This window comes from Arabidopsis thaliana, chromosome 4 (assembly GCF_000001735.4).
Source record: "Arabidopsis thaliana chromosome 4, partial sequence".
NCBI lineage: Eukaryota > Viridiplantae > Streptophyta > Magnoliopsida > Brassicales > Brassicaceae > Arabidopsis > Arabidopsis thaliana.
In genome coordinates, this window is record NC_003075.7 from 14,424,914 (window position 1) to 14,440,807 (window position 15,894).

At 31.5% G+C, this 15,894-nt stretch overlaps 8 protein-coding genes, 2 long non-coding RNA genes and 2 pseudogenes across 13 annotated transcripts; 2 read left to right on the forward strand and 10 right to left on the reverse strand.

The window, feature by feature from the left end:
* Positions 1-527: 527 nt before the first annotated feature.
* On the reverse strand, positions 528-944 carry LCR23 (low-molecular-weight cysteine-rich 23; the record flags this gene model as incomplete). The annotated part of the gene is made up of 2 exons (NM_001036668.2): positions 849-944; positions 528-709 (listed from the first exon to the last, which is right to left on the reverse strand). Exons 1-2 carry the CDS (start codon positions 898-900, stop codon positions 528-530), a joined length of 234 nt encoding a protein of 77 aa, NP_001031745.1. The 5' UTR covers positions 901-944.
* A 932-nt stretch (positions 945-1,876) lies between these two features.
* Positions 1,877-2,270, reverse strand: AT4G29276 (annotated as a pseudogene). Its single transcript has one exon.
* Positions 2,271-2,968: 698 nt separating this feature from the next.
* On the reverse strand, positions 2,969-3,352 carry LCR22 (low-molecular-weight cysteine-rich 22; the record flags this gene model as incomplete). Its single annotated transcript, NM_119072.2, has 2 exons — positions 2,969-3,169; positions 3,301-3,352. 2 exons carry the CDS (start codon positions 3,350-3,352, stop codon positions 2,988-2,990), a joined length of 234 nt encoding a protein of 77 aa, NP_194657.1. The 3' UTR covers positions 2,969-2,987.
* A 911-nt stretch (positions 3,353-4,263) lies between these two features.
* Positions 4,264-4,635, reverse strand: AT4G29281 (annotated as a pseudogene). Its single transcript has one exon.
* A 631-nt stretch (positions 4,636-5,266) lies between these two features.
* Positions 5,267-5,737, reverse strand: LCR21 (low-molecular-weight cysteine-rich 21). The gene is made up of 2 exons (NM_001036669.2): positions 5,637-5,737; positions 5,267-5,506 (listed from the first exon to the last, which is right to left on the reverse strand). The coding sequence occupies exons 1-2, from the start codon at positions 5,686-5,688 to the stop codon at positions 5,310-5,312; spliced, it is 249 nt and encodes an 82-aa protein (NP_001031746.1). The 5' UTR covers positions 5,689-5,737; the 3' UTR covers positions 5,267-5,309.
* Positions 5,738-6,612: 875 nt separating this feature from the next.
* LCR24 (low-molecular-weight cysteine-rich 24) lies at positions 6,613-7,377 on the forward strand. Its single transcript, NM_119073.2, has 2 exons — positions 6,613-6,751; positions 7,082-7,377. The coding sequence occupies exons 1-2, from the start codon at positions 6,700-6,702 to the stop codon at positions 7,258-7,260; spliced, it is 231 nt and encodes a 76-aa protein (NP_567827.1). The 5' UTR covers positions 6,613-6,699; the 3' UTR covers positions 7,261-7,377.
* Positions 7,378-7,726: 349 nt separating this feature from the next.
* On the reverse strand, positions 7,727-8,171 carry LCR26 (low-molecular-weight cysteine-rich 26; the record flags this gene model as incomplete). The annotated part of the gene is made up of 2 exons (NM_119074.3): positions 7,727-8,009; positions 8,120-8,171. 2 exons carry the CDS (start codon positions 8,169-8,171, stop codon positions 7,828-7,830), a joined length of 234 nt encoding a protein of 77 aa, NP_194658.2. The 3' UTR covers positions 7,727-7,827.
* Positions 8,172-9,077: 906 nt separating this feature from the next.
* Positions 9,078-9,611, reverse strand: LCR27 (low-molecular-weight cysteine-rich 27). The gene is made up of 2 exons (NM_119075.2): positions 9,517-9,611; positions 9,078-9,403 (listed from the first exon to the last, which is right to left on the reverse strand). Exons 1-2 carry the CDS (start codon positions 9,566-9,568, stop codon positions 9,222-9,224), a joined length of 234 nt encoding a protein of 77 aa, NP_194659.2. The 5' UTR covers positions 9,569-9,611; the 3' UTR covers positions 9,078-9,221.
* A 1,073-nt stretch (positions 9,612-10,684) lies between these two features.
* On the reverse strand, positions 10,685-10,888 carry AT4G08075. Its single transcript, NR_142178.1, has one exon. It is a non-coding gene; the product is annotated as an other RNA (long non-coding RNA).
* A 345-nt stretch (positions 10,889-11,233) lies between these two features.
* LCR25 (low-molecular-weight cysteine-rich 25) lies at positions 11,234-11,804 on the reverse strand. Its single transcript, NM_001036670.2, has 2 exons — positions 11,667-11,804; positions 11,234-11,552 (listed from the first exon to the last, which is right to left on the reverse strand). The coding sequence occupies exons 1-2, from the start codon at positions 11,716-11,718 to the stop codon at positions 11,371-11,373; spliced, it is 234 nt and encodes a 77-aa protein (NP_001031747.1). The 5' UTR covers positions 11,719-11,804; the 3' UTR covers positions 11,234-11,370.
* Positions 11,805-12,186: 382 nt separating this feature from the next.
* On the forward strand, positions 12,187-12,518 carry AT4G08085. Its single transcript, NR_142179.1, has 2 exons — positions 12,187-12,293; positions 12,330-12,518. It is a non-coding gene; the product is annotated as an other RNA (long non-coding RNA).
* On the reverse strand, positions 12,220-14,856 carry AT4G29310 (DUF1005 family protein (DUF1005)). Of its 2 annotated transcripts, NM_119076.5 has the most exons (3): positions 14,095-14,810; positions 13,637-14,007; positions 12,220-13,280 (listed from the first exon to the last, which is right to left on the reverse strand). In NM_119076.5, exons 1-3 carry the CDS (start codon positions 14,694-14,696, stop codon positions 12,979-12,981), a joined length of 1,275 nt encoding a protein of 424 aa, NP_194660.1. In that variant the 5' UTR covers positions 14,697-14,810; the 3' UTR covers positions 12,220-12,978. The 2 variants fall into 2 exon arrangements, with proteins under 2 accessions (NP_194660.1, NP_001328492.1); NM_001341964.1 differs by having other exon boundaries at positions 12,648-14,007; positions 14,095-14,856.
* Between the last annotated feature and the right edge of the window lie 1,038 nt (positions 14,857-15,894).

Here is a 15,894-nt window from a genome sequence, read left to right on the forward strand (position 1 = left end):
ATAGAAAGATGGAACATTATTGTCGTATTTACACTCCCACGTGATTTTTGTTGAGAACTACAACGTCTTCACTGGCTGAATTTGATTTGGTAATAATAGAGGTAAATCAAAACATTTCCAAAAATTATACTATAACCATATTTTAATGAATTATTGTTCAAATTGTCATTACACGCGCTATGACGACGCTAATCAGATGCGGTCACTTTGGCAGCGTTTTTGAACATGGCAAAGCAATGTATTCATTAGTGGTTAGGTTATAAGCTCCCTCTTTTTGCATCTTTATATAGTTTTGAGAGTTGGTAAAAAATTATCTCTATAAAGTTTCCAATCATTACTATATATGTTTGATTAATTTTATAATTTTGAAAATTAACAATAAGGTGGCTGAAATCATCACCTCAATGTTTCCATTAAATATTCAATTACAAGAAGGGCTGAAGAACTTCCAATTTTATTTATTCATATAGATTATTATGGAAAATATTTTCTTAATTATAAAACATTATTATTTAGAATTTGCCACTTTAACAATTATAAGTACACACACAATTAGGAGTTCTACTAGCTTTGGATGCAATACATTTCCCAACTCCATTGTACCCCGTATAGCAGCTTAGGCGACAATCAACAAGGTCACATGGAGTTCTTGGATCAATGATTATAGTACAATACTTATCAGTCTGATCTCCCTTACCCTTCTTAACCACTGAAAATATTAAAAAGTAAAATACCATATGTTATGATGTGAAACAATATAGTGTATATGTGTACACGCTTAGATGTGTAATGTAATGTAAAGATGAAAACTACTTTTTGATGTTTGGAAGTGGGAAACATGAAATTACCTGAGAACACAAGCATGAGTATAAGAAAATGAGACCATGATATGTTGGCCATGATCAAATATATCACAATTCACAACAACAGAATACTAATGTTTTGTAAATTAGAGATGAAAAATGAAAAGCTATTTTCTTTGCTTTATTGTTATGTAATGCTTGTGTTAATATATATCGAGGTATACATGACTTTTCTTTATTATTCACATAATAAAAACATCTAAGCAGAAATAAAAGTAAAAAGTAAGTAAATAAATGTTGAAAAATGTAGTGTTGACTTGACTACATTGATTACTATATGCACCTTCTCAAAGTGTTAAAACTTAAAACTATAGCAGTTAACTTAATACATAGATTTTTTTTTTTTTTCATGTGTATCTCTATCCATTTCCATACTTAAAAAATGTATTCAAAGTTCAAACAAATAATACTAGATTAATTAATATTATCCCATGATTCTCTTATCACACTGTAGCTAGCAAAACTATTGTGTTTGACTGTTTTCTATCCTATTCATCACCATATTTATAGATTAATTAACACTACCCCCTAATTTTGTTAGTATGTATGTCCTTAGCTTTTAGGAAAATTTCAAATTATATATATTTATCATGAAAAGGTTAATTTGAATTCTATGGGTATTTTTAAAGATGGTAATTCATACAGACCACTGAAAATTAGAAATAAATACTCACATGCATACAAAAATCGGAAGGACGTGAGGAGAGGCCATTGTGATTGATTTGTATTTTGTAATATAAATTACATGTAAATTTTTCTTAATTAACTAGAATGAGGTATTTATTCTCATTTGGTAAAAATGGCTTCTCGACATTGTTTTTCACTCTCCTAAGTCATGGTTAACAAATTACTCAAAAACCGATTAGTCCGCCACCAAAAATCTTGAACCGAGAAACCAGATCTGAATGCGCAAATCTCCCGGTTTGATGGTTAACGAAGTTAGTCAAACAATCATTATGAACGTTAGATATAATAACACAAAATCCAAATTAAGGCTAATAATAGAGTGTGCATGGGAATTATCCGTAACCATGAGCCTTGTAGTACTCAAGATTCGAGAAAAGTTTCATCGTATAACACGTCCTTACCGTTTCCGGCAAGATTGATCGTTTTACCGTATGGCGTAACTAGCGAGTACATCGTAATTTTTGTCGAACTGGCCGCTTTTGATATAGTTTTTAACGTAGTTTTCGCATTGAGACGGAACCACCCTACAGGTTCCGGCATTGTTGGTCTCGGCGGTCAATCTCCAGCCCTCGCAGTAGGAAGCGACGGAAGAGCGAGATTCGTCGGAGCTCTGGAGCTTGATGAAGGATGAGACGTGTGAAGAGATCGTAGGATTAATTATGACAGCGAATAAAAAGTGAGGATGAAGAAGGAGATCGAGCTGCTACGAGAAAACGTCATCCACAACACAAAGATTATGTGCAAGATAGAAGAAAGAGATTGGCCCTGAATTTATAGCGGTTACAATGTTGTCTTACTAACTCTTCGTGATTTCGATGCAATTGTATATACGATTCGAAGTGGACAATTTTTTCCACACATTAAAGGTTAGTGCTCGTACATAAGGTAACGTCTTCAATTCCCAGACTATACAATTTTTCCCACACATTAAAGGTTAGTTTTTTTGGAGGTTCTTGCTGCAAGTTGACCCTTCTAACATGATCTTTGTGTTGCGGATTATTACTGTATGTTAAGTTGTCGGTCATTGTGATCTATAGATCCGTCCATTGTATACAATAGGTTATCATTGTAAAATGTTAAAATCATCCAGAAAAATTATGAATAATGTTAATATCAAATATTCGGACATTTGTTTTTTTTTAACTATTCATCATCATCATTATAAGAATTAAGAAATTTAAGAAATGATGAGGAACTCTCAAAGTTTTATTCATACTGATTCAGAAAATTAAGTTTTTAACTACAGCAACACAATTATTTAAAACTTACCTCTATAAGTTATGTTTAATCTGATTTTATGTTTTTTTAAAAAATATTGACAACAATGTAAGTGAAATCTTCTTAATTTTTTCAATAATTATCCAATCACAAAAAGGCGGAAAACCCTCCAAATTTTTTATTCATATAGATTATAGAAATTATTAAGAATTTGTCTCTTTAACAATTATAAGTACACATACAATTAGCACTTCTACCAGGTTTGGATGCAATACATTTTCCAACTCCATTGTACTCCGCATAGCAGTACTGAACACAATCAGAAGGGTCACATGGAGATCCTGGATGAATGATTATGGTACAACGTTCATCTCCTTTAGCCTTCTCAACCAATGAAAAAACTGAAAAAGTAAAATACCATCTGTTATGATATGAAACTATATATATATATGTGTACACGCTTAAATATTTTATGTAATGTAAAAATTAAAAACTATTTTTTTATATTTGAAAGTGAAAAACATGAAATTACCTGAAAACACTAGCATGAGTACGAAGAAAGAAGAACATGATATCTTAGCCATGATCAATATATATCACAACAAAAGAGAGCTACTAATGTTTGTAAATTATATATGATATTCTTTGTTTGTTTTATTGTTCTATATACATATATGAGTATACATGATCTTTTCTTTATTATTCACATGATAAAAACATCTAAACAGAAATAAAAATAAAGGAAAGTGAATGAATGTTGAAAAATGTAAGATTGACTACATTGATTACTATATGCACCTTCTCGACATGTTAAAATAATATCAATTAACTTAATTCATAGAAATAATAATTATTTGTTCCATGTCTTTCATGTGTAATATATAGATACACCATTTCCATACTTAAAATATGTATTAAAAGTTCAAACAATGATTATTATATTAACATTATCCCATGATTTTCTATCCATTTTGATACTTTAAAAAGTCAATTCAAAGTTCAAACAAATAATTATGAGATTAACATTATATATCCCACGCGTTGATTCTCTATCCATTTACATACTTAAACATTGCATTAAAAGGCCAACAAATAATTATTAGATTAATATTATCCCATGAACTATAAACTAGTAAATATATATCTCTATTCACTATAAATTTTTAAAAATATGGTAGTCATGTATAAATGACTTTTCTTTATTATTTACATATTAAAAACATCTAAGCAGAAATAAAAGTAAAAAAGAAAGTAAATGAATGTTGAAAAATTTAGTGTTGACTACATTGATTACTATATGCACCTTCTCAGAGTGTTAAAACTTAAAACTATAGCAATTAAGTTAATTCATAGATTTTTTGTTTTCCTTCTCCATATATATGCTTCTTTCATACATAGATAGTTAATTAGCTACGTTTTATCTCTGTCCATTTCCATACTTGAAAAGTGTATTCAAAGTTCAAACAAAATCCAAAGGCTAATAATAGAGTGTGCATGGGCATTACCCGTAACCATGAGCCTTGTAGTACTCAATATTCGAGAGAAAAGTTTCATCGATATCAAACACCCACGCGTCCGTACCGTTTCCGGCAAGATTGATCGTTTTACCGTATGGCGTAACTAGCGAGTACATCGTAATATAATCTTTGTCGAACTAGCCTCATTTGATATAGTATCTAACGTAGTTTTCGCATTGAGACGGAACCAATCTCCAGCCCTTGCAGTAGGAAACAACGGAAAAGCGAGATTCGACTGAGCTGGGGAGATTGATGAAGCATGAGACGCGTGAAGAGATAGTAGGATTAATTTAGATGGCGAATAAAGTGAGGATGAAGAAGGAAATCGAGCTGCTACGAGAAAACGTCATTTTGGAGAGGCTTTCTTAATTATTGTCATGCGCAAGATGGAAGAACGAGATTGGCCCTGAATTTACAACGTTGTCTTAGAAATATTTGATATACGATTCGAAGTTGGCAATTTTTTCTACACATAAAGGTTAGTGCTTTTACATAAGGTAAAGTGTTCAATTTCCAGACTATACAATTTTTCCCACACATTAAACGTTAGTTTTTTTGGAGGTTCTTGCTGCGAGTTGACCCTTCTAACATGATCTTTATGTTGCGGATTATTATTGTATGTTAAGTTGTCGGTCATTGTGATCTATAGATAATAGATCCGTCTATTATATAAGAAATGTTTCTTTATTTTATTGTGAATAATGTTAAAATCAAATATTCTGACATTTGTTTTTTGTTTTAACTATTCATCATCATCATTATAAGAAGTTTAAGAAATAATGAGGAACCCTCAAAGTTTTATTCATACTGACACAGAAAATTAAGTTTTTAACTACAACAACACAATTATTAAAACTTACCTCTATAAGTTATTTTTAAACATAACTATATATGTTTGACTGATTTATATTTTTTTAAATTGACAACAAAGTGACTGAAATCTTCTGAATTTTTCTAATAATTATCCAATCAAAGAAGGGGGGAAAACTTCAAAAATTTTATTCATAAATATTAAGGAAATTATTTAAAGGTTATTTCCATGACAATTGTAAGTACACATACAATTAGTAGTTCTACCAGTTTTGGATGCAATACATGTTCCACCTCCATTGTACTCCTCAAAGCAGTACTCAACACAATCTTGAGGGACACATGGAGATTCTGGAAGAATGATTGTGCTACAATGTCTTTTACCCTTAGTCTTTTCAACCAATGAAAAAACTGAAAAAATAGTAAAATACCATATGTTATGATATGAAACTATATATATGTGTACACGCTTAAATATTTTATGTAATGTAAAGATTAAAAACTACTTTTTTATATTTGGAAGTGGAAAGCATGAAATTACCTGAGAACACAAGCATGAGTACGAGAAAATAAGAACATGATATCTTGGCCATGATCAATATATCACAACAAAAGAGAGCTAATGTTTTGTAAGTTAGAGATGATATTTCTTTGTTTATTTGTTCTGTAATGCTTGTATATATATATATATATTGATCTTTTCTTTATTATTCACATGATAAAAACATCTAAACAGAAATAAAAATAAAGGAAAGTGAATGAATGTTGAAAAATGTAAGATTGACTACATTGATTTCTATATGCACCTTCTCAACATGTTAAAAATAATAGCAATTAACTTAATTCATAGAAATAATTATTATATTTCCATGTGGTCATGTGTAATACATAGATACAAATAATTATTAACGTTATCCCATGGTTTTCTATCCATTTTTTATACTTTAAAAAGTGAATTCAAAGTTCAAATAAATAATTATGAGATTAACATTATCCCATGCGTTGATTCTCTATCCATAAACTCTTTTTTTTTTTTTGTCAAACGATCTATCCATATACATACTTTAAAAGTTGTATTCAAAGGCCAACAAATAATTATTCCATTAACATTGTCCCATGAACTATAAATTAGTAAATATATATCACTATTCACTATAAATTTAAAAAAACATTATCGTCGCAATATTATTTATTTATAGAGTTTATACTGGATTTGTATACCAATCATGATTATATAATCAATTTATTGCTACAAAAACAAAATAATGAAAAAAAATGAATGGATTTATTGCCAAAAAGGTAAATAGTTTTTTTTTTTTTTTTTTTACCTTTACTTTAAATAAAATATATATAAGCATACAAACTAATAATATATGATGCTTATTGTTTTTTATTTAAAATGTAGAACTTTGACTATATCAATTATTTTGGTCAAAGTCTTCATAATTTTGTATATATGTTTCCTATAAAGATTTATTATAGATCATGTACCATTTTTCACAGTCTATAAAAAGGTTATTTCTCTCTACCATTTTCAATATCAAAAAGTTTCTTCAAACAAACAAGTATTAGATTAACATTATCCTCTTCATTTTCAGCAATTCATGGCTAAACTAATATATTCGTATCTATTCATCTCCATGTTTGTTCTCTCAGGTACAAATTTTTATGTCTTGTATGTCATTAAACATGTTATTAAACTCAAATCGATGCATCTAGCTCATTAAGCAGAATCGGATCGTTCTTCGGTCTTTTTAGGAAAAACTACTGAAACATATATATAAGATAAAGATGAGTGTGACTTGACGGATTAGATATAGATGACTAGTTATGCGATAATCACTTGGCGTCTAAATACTATACCAATTACCACCACATTTATTTAGAGTTATATGTATATATCATTTTCAAATAATATATGCTCGTTCGTTTAATTAGTATACTTATTCATTTGTTAATATTTTGGTATATTTTATTTGTTTTTAGTTCTTTTGGCGTTGCCAAATGCAGAAGGAGCGGATATTAAAAGATGTGTTGTGGACGTGAAGCTTAGCAAGCCATGCACTTTTCAAGAATGCATACCACTTTGTTTTCAAAGGTACAATGGGAATGGCGTTTGTACCGGAAAGAAAAACGAAATTTGCACTTGCGCCTACAATTGTTAAGCTATAATATGTTGTTAGCTAGACCAAAAATCTTTAATGTTATGGTGCCTTAGTAATCCTTGACTCCATGTATTTGGAGGATATGATCATATGAATAAAGATCTTTTAAATTTTCTATTTTATTGCCAATTAAAACCGGGATTCATGTGAGTGAACGAGTTCATTCTTAAACCGATGCAATTCCAAGATTTTGAAACTTAACCGACGACAAAGGGCTTGGGCCTGATATTACTTAATTCTTTTGTGTAAGAATAATAAGGAATTAAGACGCGATTTTCTCCAATGAGATTTTAATAAACTGTCATCAACAGGCCCAAATTTTACCATTGGAATTTCAAAGTATTGAAGGAATAATAATTGAACAAAAAAGAAGAAACCAAGAACCGGATCTAAAAAAAACTTGACTCTTACATTTTATTTGATAGGATCACTGAAGAAAGTTAAACAACTATCAAAGACGTTTCATTTAAAACGCGTCCAAAACTAAAACACTAATATCTTTTACTCATATCGATCACGAAAGTGGAAAACTTTATTTTAACATAATCTTATTTTAAAATAATCCCTCTAACAATTGTATAGACAACCACAATTAGAACGTCCAGGAACTTTAGGATCGTCAAAGCATTTTCCAACTCCATTGTATCCAGAAAAGCAGCTTAAACGACAATCGACAAGATCACAAAAATTTCCCTTGTCAATCGTCGTATGGCATCGCTTCCCCTCATCACATTCAACCATTAAAAGAGCTACAAGAGTAAAACATCGTGTTATTAACACAAAAAAAAATCTTATACATAATGTAAATCAGAACCTTAAAAAAGTAATGAACTTTAAGAAATGGAATATATGAAATTACCTGAGAACACAAGCATGAGTATAAAGAAATAAGAACATGATAACTTGGCCATGATCAAAATTTTAACAAAACAAAGTCACTGATGTTTTGTAAAACAAGAGTTGATAACGAAAATCGCTTTGTTTCGATGTAATGACTGTGTAATAATGTTAATGTATGTGTGTATATATACTGGTCGCTAGGTACGGTATGTGTATATTTTTAATGACTGTAAAAAAAAATCAGTATCCTTAATAATAGTACTGATTGATGTCGTAAGACCATTTTTAACGGTAATTACTCTGTATAATTGATAAGTTTATTCATAAATGTGCCCGTAATCACTCCAATCCAATCCATTTTCTAATCAATTTCATTTTCCAAAATAAAGAAACAAACAGGAGAAAATCTTTCGAAAACCTATCATGACAACAAAAATATACACTCAAAAAAAAGCCTTGATAGCGGATGTTCTAACTTTTACTGTCTTTTGCTCCAAACCTTTTCTACACATATTCTGTTCTAAATCTTTATTATTTTCAATTTACATACTTAGTGCGTCATAATTGATGTCTTTGATTTGTAATAGCTATGACTCGAATCATATAATTATAGCTAACAGATATCTCGAATTTTATATTACTATAATCTACGTACGACATCAAAACTAATCTTCCATATATTTAATTAAAAAAGTTATATAAATTGATTTTAATAAATAATTAGACTAAAAGTATCTTTGGAGATCATCTATTTAATCATTTTAAATTCAAGTTTGACTGTTGCAAAGTCGCTAAAAAAAAAAGTCTCTAAACTTTTCAAAATATATGAAAATTTCATCAACTAAACATTGACAAAGTTTTCTATCGCATAAAAGTTAAAAGAGAGTGAAGATGTTTTTTTAAAATATTTTGTCAACAAGACACATTGTAGATATTATAAGGTAAATATGGAACTATTGGAACTAAACTTGAAATAATTTGCTTAATTATTTTTATTTTTAATCTCATCATGAAGAAAAAAGATTAACAATAAAGTAATTAATATAATCTCTGCAATTTATTCATATCGGATTATGAAAATCGAATACTTATTATACCATATCAATTATAAAATAGTAGCTCTAACAATTATAGCGACAACCACAGTTATCAGGTCCAGGAACATTAGGATCATCAAAACATTCTCCAACTCCATTATATCCAGTATAGCAGCTTAAACGGCAATCACTAAGATGACATGGAGTTGCTTTGTCAATCGTTAAACGACATTCCTCTCCCTCAACTTTTTCAACCATTAAAATAGCTACAAAAATTAAGTACAGTGTTATGATGATATGATACAAAATAAAAATCATATATATGTATGTGTATGTGATTGCATTTTCAGATCTTTGGAAATGGAAAAGATGAATGTACCTGAGAACACTAGCATGAATACAAGAAGATAAGAACATGATAACTTCGCCATTGATCAGTATTGGAAAACAAAAGTTATCAGTGTTTGTAAAATAGAGCTAGAGGTGTTACAACTATTTTCTTTGTTTAATTTTTTTTAATGTGTAGTAATGTTTATGTGTATATATATATATATATATATCGTAGCCATGGACGAGGTTCTTTTGTCTTTATTATTATTATTAAGGAAATTAGGCTTTTGGCTATTAAATAAATTTAAAAGAAAAACTAAAGGAAAATCATTAACTAATTTGAATAAAATTCAATATTTTGGGGTTTTTCCTTTATTGGTCAATCTAAAAAGTATATTTTTGACTATTGAAAAAATCCTTAACTAGTAGGATTGACATGAAAAAAGTAATTCGATATAAAAAATATATTTAATGATAGATCTTTAAGTATCTCAAAAATAAAACTAAAAAACGAAAACCAACAAATCTTAATATTATACTAGTGAATATCTAATAAAAAAACTCATTAATTAATATGATTTTAAAAGTATTTTTTAAGAAAAAGAAGCCATAATTGGTACTACTTTCTCACTCATGCGACAGAAAAAGTTGATCTTCTTCTCCTTTTGCTCTAGTTCTCCTCGTCGTTCATCTTTGAATCGATCATGTTCTCGAGCATATGTTCCTTTCTTTTTTTCTAATAAGTTTAATATATCGTTCTTTGATGATGGGAACTGGTAATGTTAAAATGGGCTACCCGGCCTTTTTAGGCCCAAACCCGTTTAGGTCCATGCCTATTTTACAAAAAAATTAAAGTCCGTTTCGAGTCGCAACCTTTTAAACTTGAGCCCGCTCAAACCCGTCAAATTTGTAAAATTTAGGCCCGCCTAACTCTTACCTGATTTGTTTTGTTTTTGTGGCCATATTTTTGATGTAATCCTATTTTAGAATTGATACGAAACATTTGAGAAGTAGTTAAGTCTTTGGTTTTAGACAAAAAAAGTTAAGTCTTTGGTTCTGCAATAAAATCCACAAACACCAACATACAACCTTACGCGTATGTAAAAATGAAGACTTTGGTTCGGCAATTCAAATCCAAAACAGAGCCTTTGATAGGGAAAAATTTAAATCGAAAAGAGTTGTTCTTTCTGCAACAAAATCAATGAAAAAACTGATACAATCACCATTGACGTTAGTTGGAAACATATTTCGAATTTTCATTAAATCTTCTGATTTTGAAATCACTAGTAGGGATTTTCATGGCGACGGAAAAAGTAGAATATGAGTGCGGAGATGCAATCAGCTCTCTTCCAGACTTATTCTTTCTCCTAACAAAACAAGCTGCTTCAATAACAATTCTGACCGAAAGATGGAGAACTCTCTATTCAGTGATGAATCATCGCTTTGCGTATCAACACCATCTCGACTTTGACCCTTCATGTTTCACGAAACTGAGCATATTAATAATCTATTCTAAATCTTTATCATTTTTCAAGTTACATACTTAATGCGCCGTAATTGATATAATTTTATTTGAAATAGGTGTGACTCAGTTCCTATAATTACAGCTGACACATATCTAAAATTGTTATAACAATTTAAAATTGTTAAAATAGTTATAAAAAAATTTGTCAACAAGACACAATGTAGATATTATAAGGTACTGAGATAATTTACTTCATTATTTTTATCCTGAATCTCATCGTGAAAAAAGAAAGATTAACAATAAAGTAATTAAAGTCTCTGCAATTTTCGTAAAGAAAATCATTCAATCATAAGGAATGATGGGGATCTGATTTTTATTCATATCGTATAAGGAAATGGAATACTTATAATATCATATCAAATACATAAAATAGTAGCTCTAACAATTATAGATACAACCACAGTTAGAAGGTCCAGCAACTTTAGGATCGTCAAAACATTTTCCAACTCCATTATATCCACTATAACAGCTTAAACGGCAATCGCTAAGACTACACGCAGTTGCTTTGTCAATCGTCAAATGACATCGCTTTCCCTCAGCTCTTTCAACCATTAAAAAAGCTACAAATATATATTAAATAAGATGTTATGGTCACAAATAAAAAAAAAAATGTATATATGTATATATGATAACATTTTTAGATCTTTGGAAAAGGAAAATATATAAGAAATTACCTGAGAACACAAGAATGAGTACAAGGAAATAAGAACATGATAACTTCGCCATGATCAATATTACAAAACAAAAGTTACCAGTGTGTAAAATAGAGGTGTAGGTGTTAATCAGTTTTCTTTGTTTGATTTTTTTTTTACAATATAACAATGTTTATGTGTGTATAAAATATATATACTGGTAGACATGCAGGGGTTCTTTTGTCTTTATTATTATATATCAAGGAAAATAGGCTTTTGACAATTGGAAAAGTCATTAGCTAATTTGAATAAACTTCGAAATTTTTGAGATTTTCTTTATTTGTCCACCGAAAGAGTAGGCTTTTGACTATTGAAAAAATCATTAACTAGTAATAGGATTGTTGATGTAATTAAAAAATATAAAAAGATGTCCCTAAATAGTCAAATTCGATTTGTTGATCCCGCCGTGATCTTGATATACCATGGAAGGGACGGGCAAGAACTTTCCACATGTATAACCTAACGATGGCAATTGGTTGGATGAGAAACATTGACATCCTTCACCTCTCTTCCAACATGGTTAAGGTTTTAAATCTTTACATTCCCTTCCCTCTTGTCTATGATCAAAACCATGTCCATGACCACTAGTTTGAGTTGCAGCCTTGCAGGTTATGTATAATAGACTTTATTCTTATTGGGAAGATGGTTCGCGGGAAAGTGTACCTCGGTTTGAAAATCTTGTTAAAACTCTCTTTCGAGACAAAATCGAAACGACAACTACGTTGGAAATTGCTTACAATTATGATGGATAACGCTCCAAAGCCACATAAAAAGTGTGTATTCACAACTCATAAAACTGGTGGGTTTGTGTTACGTGTAGAACAAATTCATGGATTGGGCTGACCAAAAATTAAACATATCAATAAAATTAAAGGGTTGGGCTGACTCAAAAAACACATAAATAATAAGAACAAGTGATCATATATAATCAATTTAGAACTCCAAGTAAGATCCGTAACTTTTCACAAAGAAAGTGAGTATATTTGGTATAAGAATAACCCCAATGTATTAAAAAGAATGAAGATATGAAATAATAAAAATAATCAACACACATATGGAGAGAATCAGAAGAAAAAGAATTAAAAAATAAATAAATATGATACAAAGTTGCAAACAACACAAAGATCATTGTTGTCTGTACAGCTTTGTCGACTTTCATATCAAATTGATCCCTCAAAAAAAATGAAAAACCGAGATAGCTAGCGACGAAGAGAGCTTTGTCATAAGTTCATGGATTGGTCTTTTGTCAAGTCAAAATGTACGTATGTATCTTCACTGATGAGATAACATATTTTCACGTGAGGGAGCTTTGGTCGTCGTGACAGAGCTCTTTACGAAGCTTACGAGAGAAGAGCTGACACGCGTCGACACTTAGATCAACGGCGGCAGAGAGAGCAACGAAGAGAGCTGCGTCGGCCATGCAAGTCACATGCTGTGCTCCCACGTGGACCACAGGCTTGCTCACTTTCCCTTCTCCTTCGACGCTCGAACCCATCACGAACCCTTTCACCGGCGATGATATTGCCGGAGACTCTCCCTGGCCTGAGACTCTCCTGTCAATGCTGAACTTTCCTCCTTGTTTTGTGCTCATTGTCCCTGTCCATTTATATACATTATTAGATTCACTAATGATTTCATGGAGTTTATTAGCAAATCATGTATAAGGGTATATTGGACATTTGTTATACCGTATATCCAAATATATTCCTAAGTTATATGTTAATTTGTGTTTCTCATAGTACTTTAGATCACCAATGCTAATTAGAACATTATACACATTAACACAAACTAATATATTAACCTACCTCTTGAAGGTGCTTTTGTATTTTAGGTAGCTTTAATTATTCGTATTACCATAATGAATGATTTGGTCGGTTATAAGACCTGCTAATTTTGATTTGACCCACATTATAGTACTAATTAATTATCTCAACTTATAATATATGATTTACCTTCTGCAATAGGAATGCCGGTGCTAGTACTGTTATCCCTCACGAGCTCGAACTTGTAACCCAATCCATCAATAGCTCCTCTCTCACGCCAAGCCTCAAGACGTCCCCACGGTTTCCAACTACTGACACAAGTCCCATGAGGCCTAAGGATTAGCCACGCACCAGGGTTTGATCTAGAAACACGATCAGACCCTGGAGATGCCACGAAAGGAGTGATCATTGAAGCTGCTGCTACAGGTGATCCCGAAAGATCATGGATCGTTATCATCCAACCTTTACGTTCTCTCGCTTGTTTCTTTTCCCACTGGTCACCTGATAATGTTCTTGTAATCCATCCTCTACTACTATATGTAAATCCTGATGGTAGAGACCTAACACACACAAAAACAGAACAATTACACACTAAAAAATTTCAACACCTATTGCAACATTGTAACCAAGTTCTATTAGAAATTTACCGAGATCTTCCGTTACGATCGGAGCTGAATTTGCAGCTGAAGACAGGTTGTTTGAGATTATCTTGAATCTGGTAAACCACAGGACTACATTCCGGTTCACCTCCAAATTGAAACACAAACCGAGGATCCGGTTCAGCACAAACCAATAGATGTAATCTAGCCGACGGTTTATCTCCATCTCCACCGAGTTTCTTCCATCCGTTATGAAACGCGACGGTTCTAGACAACGCCGCCGCGAGATCCACCGCTACTTCGACTTTACCTAGAAGTTTCCCTGAAGCGACGCCGCAAGTGTGACCAGTACGACCGGCGTAAACAGAGACACGGAGTGAGATCTTCTTACCGGAAATTCGTCGGATCGCGTCGGCGTCGAGGTGAAATCCCGGAGCTGAAGTGGAAGATTCCGGTGGAGATGAAGCGTCGGAGAAGGAAGAGAGAGGGAGAAGTGCTTTCTGTGAAGGGAAATGTTTGATCCGGAGTTTGCAGTAACACGGCGTAGAAGAAGGATGTACTTCGCCGCCGATTTGCTTGTTCGTCGCTGTCTCCGGTAGTCTCAAAGCTAGTGAATCTATTGTTAGCCGTACAAATGGACATGGATCCATCACAAAAACCTTCGAGTGTTTCTTCTTCTTCTTCTTCGGAATTTGAAATTTGAACTTTGAGAGATTCGAATTAGAGAGAATTTGAAGATGAAGAAGGAATCAGTTGAATATTTGTCATGAGAGGCAGAGGTCGTTGTTCGTCGTCTTCTTGATGGTTCTCGTTTTTGTAGCAACATGAGAGTCAGTGGGGCCCAGGGGTTCTATGACAATTAAGTTTGTTTTTATTTTGAGATTATAATTTTTGATTGGTGGTATTGTTTTATTTTATTTTTAATCGCGGGAAATTCGGCGGCACAATAAAACAATTCATCATTTTTCATTATTTGGTCTTTTTTTTAATTAAAGGTTTTGTTTAATTTTTCTAGGTGAAGCACAAATGTATCATGATTCATGAATCTTGCATACTTTGATTATAAACAAAACTTTTTTTTTAATGTATTATATTATATTATTTTTAGACCTTTCTTTTGAATTTAATAAGAAAAACCTTTCTTAAAATTTTAGTTAATCATTGTTATTGAGACAATCCAGATATTACGTGTTAAATTTGTATTAAAAAAAAAATGTTAGGATACTAAAAGTCTTTTTTTATAATAATTAAATGATATTAATTACGAAAGATTATATACTAAATGATATGTAACCGCAAGAAAAAACTCCACCTTTTCACACCTTATTAATTGAAAATATTAACAAAACCATACAAAAATGGATTTGGTTTATTTGGGAAAAATGAAATTGATGGGAAATAGATTAAATGAAATTGATGGAAGAAACGAAACAGAGAAAGAGATAAGTTTGCATGGACCCAAATTCCAGCTGTGTTGAGTTGTTCGTTGGTGGCGTTACGGTAATTTTGGGCTAAGTATTGGGCCACTAATTATCATATATTAGTCCGTCACCGTAACGCCGTCAGGATCGTCGGCGGGAGAGAAGGAGGAGCGACGTGGCATTTCGCTGGCTGTTTTTTTGTCGTTTTCCGTCCGATTTGTTCGGCGCTCTAGATCTTCTGTTTGTTGACGGCGCTCGTAGACTGGTAGTTGGTAGTGGCGTTTGACTGTTATATTTATAAATGGTGAATTAGTGTATAATTGTGAATTAAATAATTACTCGAATCAATTAACTCTTTCGCTAATTTATTTTAATGATTCACAAGACAACACTAATCATATTTAGAAACTTTCTTCATGTTCAACAA

Excerpts from the sequence above, each read along its gene's own strand:
- LCR21 (NM_001036669.2), bottom strand. The coding sequence starts at position 5,688 with ATGGCCAAGATATCATGTTCTTATTTTCTCGTACTCATGCTTGTGTTC. Across the intron at positions 5,507-5,636 it reads ACTCATGCTTGTGTTCTCAG|TTTTTTCATTGGTTGAAAAG; the intron begins GTAATTTCATGC and ends CTATTTTTTCAG.
- LCR24 (NM_119073.2), top strand. The coding sequence starts at position 6,700 with ATGGCTAAACTAATATATTCGTATCTATTCATCTCCATGTTTGTTCTC. Across the intron at positions 6,752-7,081 it reads CTCCATGTTTGTTCTCTCAG|TTCTTTTGGCGTTGCCAAAT; the intron begins GTACAAATTTTT and ends ATTTGTTTTTAG.
- LCR27 (NM_119075.2), bottom strand. The coding sequence starts at position 9,568 with ATGGCGAAGTTATCATGTTCTTATCTTCTTGTATTCATGCTAGTGTTC. Across the intron at positions 9,404-9,516 it reads ATTCATGCTAGTGTTCTCAG|CTATTTTAATGGTTGAAAAA; the intron begins GTACATTCATCT and ends TAATTTTTGTAG.
- LCR25 (NM_001036670.2), bottom strand. The coding sequence starts at position 11,718 with ATGGCGAAGTTATCATGTTCTTATTTCCTTGTACTCATTCTTGTGTTC. Across the intron at positions 11,553-11,666 it reads ACTCATTCTTGTGTTCTCAG|CTTTTTTAATGGTTGAAAGA; the intron begins GTAATTTCTTAT and ends ATATATTTGTAG.
- AT4G29310 (NM_119076.5), bottom strand. The coding sequence starts at position 14,696 with ATGGATCCATGTCCATTTGTACGGCTAACAATAGATTCACTAGCTTTG. Across the intron at positions 14,008-14,094 it reads GATCGTAACGGAAGATCTCG|GTCTCTACCATCAGGATTTA; the intron begins GTAAATTTCTAA and ends TGTGTGTGTTAG. Across the intron at positions 13,281-13,636 it reads CGGCATTCCTATTGCAGAAG|GGACAATGAGCACAAAACAA; the intron begins GTAAATCATATA and ends ATAAATGGACAG.